General features: G+C 53.3%; 1 protein-coding gene across 2 annotated transcripts in view; it reads left to right on the top strand.

Moving 5' to 3' along the window:
• The first annotated feature begins 175 nt into the window (after positions 1-175).
• The window catches only part of RBM41 (RNA binding motif protein 41), a 10598-nt gene continuing 801 nt past the window's right edge, over positions 176-9972 (top strand). Inside the window, exons 1-8 of one of the 2 annotated variants that reach the window (XM_010568896.1) lie at positions 176-592; positions 1013-1129; positions 1711-1903; positions 5164-5368; positions 6757-7124; positions 7713-7860; positions 8226-8379; positions 9292-9388. In XM_010568896.1, the coding sequence (XP_010567198.1) occupies positions 558-592; positions 1013-1129; positions 1711-1903; positions 5164-5368; positions 6757-7124; positions 7713-7860; positions 8226-8379; positions 9292-9337 (1266 nt within the window). In that variant the 5' untranslated portion in view covers positions 176-557 and the 3' untranslated portion in view covers positions 9338-9388. Of the gene's footprint in view, positions 593-1012; positions 1130-1710; positions 1904-5163; positions 5369-6756; positions 7125-7712; positions 7861-8225; positions 8380-9110; positions 9199-9291; positions 9389-9972 lie in introns of those variants that run through there. The other variant, XM_010568897.1, reaches the window with a different exon arrangement.

Consider the following 9972-nt stretch of genomic DNA (forward strand, 5'->3'; position numbering starts at 1 on the left):
ATGCGGAGGTGAGCGGGGCGGGCAGCGGGGCGGGCAGCGGGGAGGGCCGCCGCCTCGGGGGGTGAGCGGGGCCGCGCTCCGCCGGCTCCGGGCGAGGTTTCCTCCGGTTTTGGGACAGCCGGCGTGGGGCTCGCGTCAGACCTTCCTCCGGGTGACAGCACGGCCCGGGGATTCATCCGGCGCCTCGCCGGGCACGACGTTCCTGTGGGGACGGCGACGCCTCGGAAGGCTGCTTTTTGGGGGGTCCGCCGGGGGCGTCAAACCCTCCCGGAGCTGCCGTGGTCCCAAAAGCGGCAGCGAGACCTTTCAGCTGGAGCTGGGCCGCGTGCCCGCCCCTCGCCGGTGCAGCGTCGGCCCAAAACGGCTTCCCGGGACAGGCGTGGGCGTCCCCTGCCAGCCCACGCAACGGCTGAGCCGAGCTGGTGCCAGTGGCCCGGTCCTGCGGCAGCCAAGGGCTCGGCAGAAGCCCATGCTGAAGCAGCGGCGTTTGCAAAAGAGGGGTCAGCCGGGCCCCCGCTGCCATGCCAAAACGCGCGCCGTCTGCGGGGTGACGATGGATGCGGTGTCCGTCTGTCTGTCTGCGTGGAAACAGGTGACCCCAGGAAGGAAAAAGAGAGCTTTCCATAGAGTGCTGCTCAAATTCACTGTTTCTCTTTGCCCTCGCAGTTTTCTTTCTTTCTTGACTCATTTGAAACTAGCAGTGTCTGTTTAGAGACTGATACAAAACAGCTTTCCAGCAATCAAAATAAGATTGCATGTGATTAAAAAAAACCCAAAAACACCAAACAATCTCCCTGGGGTATTTTTAATGTTCTCAAAGCAGTCCCAAATCTGTTGGTTTTTCTAGTTAACATTAGTGGGAGCTTTGGTCAGGTAGTTCTCATTCCTTGTTTTGCTTTAAATCCTGTAAAAACAGTCAAGGAGGTAGAGAGGCTGTAGCAGTGGTGCGTTTTGAGCAGTGTTTTCCCTGTTGCCTTACTGACCACCTCTGTGCTGTGCATGTGTGCCTCAGGGTCAATAGCAGCCTGTCCAGCGATGAGCTCCTCCTAGAAGACTTGGAGACGGAAGGAGAGAGGCAGCTGAAGAGCCTCCTTCACCACCAGCTCGATACCACTGCTTCCATTGAGCAGTAAGTCCTGGTCTGGCCCCTTGGGGGGTTGCCAGAGTGGCTGGTGAGCAGACTCTGGCCGTGTTAGGGGCAGCAGCAGCGTTGCCTCGCTGGGGCCTACTCCTTGGGGAGATGTTTGGCGCAGGCTGTTGTTGTGCCATGCAGACCTTTGCTGTGTCTCCTGCTCAGGCACCCCAGCAGGAGATAAGCACTCCTTGTCTCCTGGAGCAAACGCTGGCTGTAACTTATTTTCACCTGTTAGGTGAAAATAAACCATTTGCCTGGGCCAGACACGGGGGTGAGTTTCTAGGCTAGAGAGCTCCTCCCCACCAGGCTGGCCTGTGTTTGCACCTGCTGGGTGTTTGGTGTTACAGTGTCACGACGTGCCTCCTGCCTGTGTTGGGGCAGCTTCCTGCCCTGTGGGATCTTGTGGGCTTGGAAAAGGGTCGGGAGAGTGTGGCTCAGCCATGTTTTGGAAACACTGCTTCTCTGCCTACATGCAGCAGGACCAAGCATGGTTGGGGGGAGAAGCCAGCCCGCTCCTATTCCCCCAGTTGCTCAGTGCTAAGTTGTTTCTGCTGTTCTGTTGCTTTGGGTTACAGGTGCAAGTCAAAGCGGAGATGCTTCGCCCCTGCAGCTTTTTACAAGCCTTTTGGGGAAGAGGCTGCGGGGGCTTTGACCTTGTCGCAGTTCCAGGCCCTGCAGGAGAGCAACAAAGAAACTGCCTCACTCCGGGAACTGGGGCTTTCCGACTCAGAGATCCTGCTCTGGAAGAACCGGGCTTCAACAGGGAAGGTAGGCATTCTCTGCTCTGATGTGAACATGGCCAAGTCCCTCTAACCCCGTGGCCTGTGGCACCCTGGTAGAAAATTCAAGTCCTTTGTAAGCCCTCTAGTAAAGAATGGCCGCTCCATGTATCTCTTGCCTTTAGGCCAGCATGATCCCGCATTTCTTCTGGCCTGTTTTCTTTGGTGGACTGGTTTGTGCTCACAGCTGTCACGGAGAGAAGAGTTGGTCCTTTGGAACACAGCAGGACCTGACTATATTCCTGCCTCTGTCTTGATGGTCTCAAGCAAATCATTTCACCTGTTTATACCTGTGTAAGAAGGATTTAAAGGCTGGAGGAGAAAAAGGAGGAAACATTTCAAAGCGCCTCAACCTCCACCTTTCTGTATTCTGACATCTTCCTGGACCCCATGGCTGGCTTGGGATAGCTGTCTGTAGGGAGGGTTTTGTACATTCTCCTCAGGGGCTTGCAGATGTTTCAGGGGACTTGAAACAGCCAAGTAAAAATAGCAGTGCAGAGCTGTTAAACCAAGTGTGTGATTGCAATTACGTGCTCCTCTTTGGGTGCAGTTTGCAGCAGAGCAGTGCCAAAGCAGATTTCTCCTCTTCCCCTACCTTCACCTTTTTTTTTCATGTTCCAGAGACAAGGGGCTTTCTGGGTTGTCCTGTGTCAGGTGCACTGGAGTGTCCTACTCTTAATTTGGTAAACCAGAAGGTGCAAAACAGGACTTGGGCTGACCCTTGGCTTCCCTCTGTCTCCTCCTCTTACTGAGCAATAGCTGTGTGCAGGAGGAAGCCGACCGTGGTAGTCGTGGGTTTGCATCTTGACAGCTGAAGTCATTACTTGCTTTGCTGTTTAAATGCAAACCCAGCCCTGGTGTGGCCTGTATTAAAGCTTGGTTTAGAGAGGGGTGGTGTTAATTTAAGAATGAAAATTAATGTAAATAGTACTAGCTGTTGTATTTGGTATGAAATCAGTTCTGGGATGTTTAGAAATAAAGATTAGCATGGAAAACACTACTCTGACAGAAAGAACCAGTGACATTAGGGTACATCTTCTACAGCTTGTGAGAGAAGAAGAATATTTAGAGAGAAAGCCCAAGTCAGGTAGCGATGTGCAGCTTTGTATGTGGAGGCACTGAGTGAAAGATTCCACCAAGGAGGAATCAGCTGAAACAGAGAGGACTTCAGATTACCCGTGGAGCTCTTGGCAAAGTACTGAGTGCAGGCTTCTGTTATTTTCAGCTGCTAAGTTGCAGCTTTTTTGAAAACAAAGTGCTACAAATTATTTCCCAGAATTGGTCTTCCATATAAACAGCCTTTTGTGCCCCAGGGAAGCCATGAAATGGTGAATGGATGCTGTGCAGATGTGGGCCCATGCAGTCAGGCGGGAAGGGAGAGGTACTCGTGGGAGCGTCTTTGTTAGATTGTGCTCAGTGTAGGGAGAAAAGCTGGTTTCTTGCCTGAGGCAGAAGGATCTGCCACAGTAATTCTCGAACTGAATTTGAGGAAAGAAAATCCATCTACAGCCCCATAAAAGCACGTTCTCTGGATTCTGATAGAGGTGGATGGGGGAACAGAAATGCCCCTCCAGAAGTTGGGGTATGTCTCTGTGCTTTGGCAGCACAAGTCTGATGAATCTTAGCAGTGTCCTGGCCCTGTGCAGTGAGGTTTTTTTACACAGGAACGCTCGCTTGTAGCCAGGTTAGCTATGAGGTCTGTGCTGCAGTAGCTGGGTGGTTTCTGGGAGCTGGCTCATGTGAAGCTGGTCAGGTGTTTAGTCCTCAGCATAAACCTACCCTCAGGTGCCAAACAGCAGCTTGGGGTCCACTTTTCAGCAAATAAGGTTCTCTCACTGACGCCAGGGTCATAGACCAAAAGCTTGGTGGAAACTTGAGCTCAAGGATGCTATAGGCATGTCAAAAGAAACGCTAAAGGTTGTTTGTGCAGTTACTGTAGGTGGCTGTCGTGGTTTAAGCCCAGCTGGCAACAAAGCACCGCAAGGCCGCTTGCTCATTCCTCCCCCCCATGGGATGGGGAGGAGAAAATACAAAGAAAAGCTTGTGGGTTGACACAATCGCCAATTATGGTCATGGGTGAAAACCAGACCATTTTGGTTTTTGTGGAAAAAACAAAATAAATTTAATTTACTACAAATCAAAACAAGCATAATGGAAGTAAAACCAAATCTTAAAACACCTTCCCCCCTCCTTCCTGGCTCAACTGCACTCCGATTTTCTCTACCTTCTCCCCCCCAGCAGCACAGGGGGATGGGGAATGGGGGTTGGAGTCAGTTCATCACACGTTGTCTCTGCCGCTCCTTCCTCCTCAGGGGCAGGACTCCTCACTCTTCCCCTGCTCCGGTGTGGGGTCTCTGCCACGGGAGACAGTCCTCCATGAACTCCTCCAACGTGAGTCCTTCCCACAGGCTGCGGTTCTTTGTGAACTGCTCCAGTGTGGGTCCTTTCTGTGGGCCGATATTCAGTCACAGGCTGCTCCAGCACGGGCTCTCCCACGGAGTCCTGGCTATCTTTGGGGGCATCCATCCCCCTGCTCTGGTGTGGGCTCCTCCCCGGGCTGCAGGTGGGCATCTGCTCCCCCATTCCCCTCCATGGGCTGGGGGGGGGACAGCCTGCCGTCTCACCACAGGCTGCAGGGGCATCCCTTCCTCCCCCACTCCTCCTCCCCTCTTTCTTCACTGACCTCAGTGTCTGCAGAGGTGTTCCTCTCACATTCCAATACCCCTACTTACTGCAGGTTCCCCTTCTTAAATCTGTTCTCCCAGAGGCACTATCAGCATCGCTGATGGGCTCAGCCTTGGCCGGCGGTGGGTCCGACTTGGAGCTGAGGAAGCTTCTAGCAGCTTCTCACAGGACCCACCCCTGCAGCCCCTCCCCCACTTACCAAAACCCTGCCACACAAACCCAAAACAGTGGCCTTAGAAAATGGCTATAGCTGGCAGAGGCAGGGACTTCTGGGACAGAGGGACACAGGCGCCGTCAGACAGTGAGGCCAGGGAAAGGAAAGCAGCACAGAAAGGTCAGGAGAAAGGGGCTGTTTCTCCACTTCTCTCAAGAGCTGAGGATTGGTGAGTGGTTGTATTTCTGTTCTACCCTTGCAGTAACAGGACCTCTTGGTGACCTGCTCTTTGCGGGGTGGTTCCTAATTGCACCCACTCCAGGGCTGGAGGATGTGAAGTTTGACTGCTGGCTGAGTCTCTGAAAAGGAGGCATGTGCTGTATCTGAGCAAAGCTGTGCCTGTCTTCCAGGGCTCTGGGCTGGGAGCAGCCCCGGAGGCCACGCAGGACCGACTCCATGCCATCCAGGAGAAGATGGAAGAGCGTCAGCGCATACTCGCTCTGCCCCAGAGGTTTGCTGGCAGCAAGCAGCTGAGCCGGCGGGAGATGGAGATTGAAAATGCCCTCTTTCAGGGAACAGATCGCCACTCCTTCCTCCGTGCGCTCTACCACGAAGGTTTGTGGGCTCAAGGCTGTTCCTGCCTTTGCTTCAGCACAGAGAGCTGGTGTGTGTGGGAGTCTAACACATTTCTGTCTGGCCTTTTGTCCCTGAAGACATGGTTCTGTTTTGGCACTGTGTGGGAGGAGATATTTTCCTCTCTTACACGAGCCGACAGAGAGTGGGCTTTCTGAAGGGTTTAATATAGAGGCTTGTAAAGTCCATCTCTGTTTGGAGAGCATGGATCTCGTTGACATGCTGTATGTACTGCAGAGCCCAGCTCAGTATGTGGAAGAGCAGCCGGGATTATGCTTTGGTAGAGCCCATAGGTCTCCACTGAGCTGCACCAAGTGACACGAGGTGTCTGTGTGGGGCTAGAGATTGTCCCTTCCCTGATTTAACTGCAGTCTAACAAGAGTGGGAGGGAAGCAAAGACACAGAGCAGGAAGGAGTAGGAGTGACTTGTTAAAGGCTTCTCCCAGTAGCTGAAGTGGAATTGGAGCCCAGTTGCTGATTCCCAGTACCGTGTCCACAGGATGACAGCACTTCTCGCCCCAGCAGTGTTGTCCCTGAGCCTGTGGCTTAATGTGACTTTTCTGGATGGAGAGTCAAGTGTTGTCCAGAGATGGCAGAAACTATTCCAGTCTGCTTTAGCTGGATAACGTGTGGGCATGAAGCTCCAGGCCAGACTGATTTTTTGTAAGACAGTATTAAACAGAAGATGAGGAGGAACTTCTAAACTCCTAACTCCTAAAACACCACTTTGATCGGTGTTGATGCTGTTCAGGCTATAATGTTCAGCTGACCCAGCATCCTCTGGCCTCTGCTTCCTCCTTTGGTGTTAGTGTTCTAGCATTTAGCAAAACCAAGAGGTAGCAAGGTTGAGGCTTGTAGGCTGGGAGATTGCCCTCTCACTTCTGTCCTCATTTCCATTAAATAGAGTAAAGGAGTTTCATTGGTCAGTCCATGCCATGGACCTTCTTTAAACCCAGGAGTTTAATCTGATGTCCCTGGAAGCAAAAAGTTTTTATTCCATGTAGTGGTGTAGAAAGGCAGCATGGAACATCCTGGCCCTGCATGCAGGATGAGGAAGTTGTGTTGAAGGAGTCACTAGGATGTGCTGAAATGTGGCTGCAGATATGCTTGCAAGGACATCTCTGGAAGAAATGCGCTCTGTACAAAGCATTGGTGGAGCTGCTGCTCTCTGCAGGTTCATCCTGAGCTGGGACACCAGTCCTTGCTGGCTGCTGGGGCTGTTCTTGTTTTAAATAACCTGCAGGGCCTGGTTGGCAGATGCATGGAGGCTGGGTTGAAACAGGGTTTCTCCTGTGTCTCTTCCTGCAGTCTGTGCTTTTTCTAGGTTCTTGGTGGTAGTCACATTACCGTGTTTCTCCATTGTGGATTAGATGACACTCAGAAGAGGGTAACAGATGAAAAGGACCCCATGGTCCACCTGGAGAGTGTTTACCAAGAGCTGCTGAGCAAGAAGTGGCCTGAAGAAGTCCAGCCTACCAAGAATGACCCATGCTTGTGCCCTTCCCTGGCTCCTCAGGGGCCTGTGGCTGAGGAGTCATCGCTTCCAGACCAGGAAGAACAGGCAAGAAGTCCCAGTCTTCCTGCAACAAGGCCCCACCATTCCCCTCCAAGTCCTGTGGTTATCAAAGAGCCTGTAGAGTTTGTCCCGGAAGAGGAGATCTGCAAAAACCGTCTCTCAGAGGAAGAACTCCAGAAAATACCCAGGTTCTCGTCCTACCATCCTGGGGAGCCCAACAAGGTACACTGAGATGAACCAGGATTTCTTCTTCCTCACGAGCATGCCCTGAAGCTGCTTCAGCAGGCAAAGGCTCCTCTTTGCTGTTGCCTGGAGGGTGCTTGGTTGATCCTTCTCCAGCCAACAAAGAGCAGCCTCCGCTCTGGGAGGGAAGGGGTACTTTCGGCTCTAGTGGGATGTTGCCCAGGCTGGGCAACTTGCAACTGGCAAGTACTTCAGACCTCAGCCCTTCCTGGCTTTGGCAGGTCATTAGTCAAGATGTGCTCTCCTTGTTTGGGCCTGACTGAGACCAGCTGTGACTTTACTCAAACTGTGTTTAACTGGCAGCTGGAGCTTGTTGCGTTTTATAAATAACTGGAGCTGTCAGCACTTGGCGCAGGCAAGCATGATGATGCCTTGAGTCCAGAGCTGCCTTTCGCCGTACATCCACATGTCTTCCAAACTCCACTGTTAGCATGCGGGTAGAAGGGCTCTGAGATGGCAGAGGGACTGAACTATTTCATACCTTTGAGGTGTACAGACTTGGGACCAGGCTGAAAAGTGTATGTTAGCATGGCACAGGCCAGCTGACCCTCTGTGTCTCTGGAACAGGTGCTGTATTTGAAGAACCTGGGCCCTCGAGTGACAGTGAAGGACCTAGTGTCCTTGTTTGCTCGGTTCCAGAAGGAGGACAGCCCACCGATCCAGTTCCGCCTCCTGAGTGGTCGGATGAGGGGTCAGGCTTTCATCACCTTCCCTGGTGAGTTGCTGCCTCATACCTCTCTGTTCTTCCCCAACCCACGAAGGTGCCACATCTTCCTGCAGAACACTGGGCTAGCACCAAGCCCGCTCTCCAAGGAGAAGGAGGGGAGTTCACTCCCTCTTCTTCCTATCACGTCATAATCTTTTGCCTGGATTGGAAGAGGATTAATCGAAACAGAAGGGATGCAGTCTGTTACGTGCTGTATTTATATTCAGCATGTCACTCTGGCTGGAGGATCCCAGTGCTGCACTGTATTGCGGTGCAGGCTGAGGGTCCGTGAGCCGGGAACATCTGTGTGAACACCATGTGTCTGTGCCAGAACGTGCCATGTGACCTGCACCCATTTTGCTCTCTTGTTGCAGATATTCAGTCAGCCCAGGATGCCATGCTGTTGGTGAATGGGTACAATCTGCAGGGGAAGCCTCTGGTGATTGAATTTGGGAAGAGCAAGGGGCATTCAACAGACGCTGACTCTGCCATCCCCTGCTCCTCTGCTGGAGAGAACCTCCCTTCCAAGTAAGGGATGGATAACCGGGAACCTTGTGCATTTGCATGGGCCATGGGAACTCCTTGGTTGTAACTGGGACAGTGAAGGACTGTTGGGAGTTAACATGCAGGTTCATAAATCTCAAAGTGGGGAAGAGAGCAAGCTGGGGACTAGGCTCTTCCTTGAGAGAGATGGGCACTGTCTTTACACTGTTGGGATGTACTGGCTTTTTCTTCCTATTCTATGTGTGTGTCTGCCTTCTCAGCCCTTTATGGCAAGGAGGGAGGGAGGAAGCTCTGTAAATAAATGTATTTATTATGGTATTGCCTTAGTGTGTGTTTATTCAACTTTGTCCTCCGCAAGTCTTCTAGAACCAAGTGTGCTGCACTCTGCTGATGCAGGACTGTATCAGCAGAGTTCAGTCCTGGCCTCTGTGCTGGGAGTGGGAGTACCTGACTGGTGCAAGGACTGGTGGGGCTGCTGCCCCGTCTCTGGTGGCAGCAGATACGTTGCTTTAAGACAAGAAAAAAGGCTGCCCCTTTTCTTCCAGACATTTTGGCTGCACAGGTATCTAATTACACAGGTCTTTTATGATGGCAAGTATGTCTTGGCTCCTCACTGTTGATCCCCATAAAGCCCTGTGGCGTGGAGGATGGTTGTTCTGGTGGCGTACCATTGTGGTAGACGCAATGGTTTATCTGCTGACCTGTTTTAGCGCTTTTGGTGAACAAGGCAAGCTAATGTCATATGCTTCCTACAGTATCCCAGCGCTCCTGGGAGAGCAACATCCAAGCTCTTGGTGATGGTGGCTGAGGGAACCCAGGCTTTCCCAGCTGAGCCAAGTTGCACGCTTCCTCTGCGTACCTAAATATAGCCATGTGGAGAAGAGAAATGTTCCCATGAGCTGTTGTTTTTCTTCCTGCTGCTATCTCCTCCTCCAGGCTGCACGACTCCCCTAACAACTGTCCTTCTGGTAAATGCACTTGAAGCAACACAGATATACCGATCTGACTGAGGCTGCACTGGATCTACAAGGAGGTGATTCTGGTTCACAGCAAACTGAAAAATTGAAAGAGAAAAGGGGCTGCGGTGTTGCTGAGCCACCAGCTTTGCCCTGGTGCCAGCAGGCTTTTGTACAAGCTCCAGAGGAGCTGGCGTTGCCGCGGGGTGGTTCTGGGCCCCAGCACCCCAGAGCTGTAAACAGACCGCCGTCTGCCCGCCCTGTCCCCAGGGAGAGCAGGGCCGTGGCAGAGGTAGGCTCCCGGGGCTGCTTTCACCCCCATCCCCGGGAGAGTTGCCCAGGCCGAGGGCCAGGCCTGTCCAGACCCACGTGCCCCTGGAGGTCCGTGCCCTGGGCTGAGGCTCCTGCCGGCCACCCGCGCAGGCTGGGGTGTGCTGGCGCAACCCCTGCCAGCCCGGCCTGACCACTGGGACCTCCCCACGCCTTCCCCCGGTGCTGCCGGAGCGTCCCAGCTGCGGCTCGGCAGCGGGCGCCGCCATCTTCTTGTACGGCACCGGGCGCCGCCATGTCGCCGCGCCCGGCGGGCGGGGCGCTAACGCTTTCAGCAGCCCGCCCTCCCGCGTGGGCGCCGCCGCGCAGGGGCTGGCGTGCTGTGGCGGGC

Source organism: Haliaeetus leucocephalus, unplaced genomic scaffold, assembly GCF_000737465.1.
Source record: "Haliaeetus leucocephalus isolate CR32 unplaced genomic scaffold, Haliaeetus_leucocephalus-4.0 Scaffold262, whole genome shotgun sequence".
NCBI lineage: Eukaryota > Metazoa > Chordata > Aves > Accipitriformes > Accipitridae > Haliaeetus > Haliaeetus leucocephalus.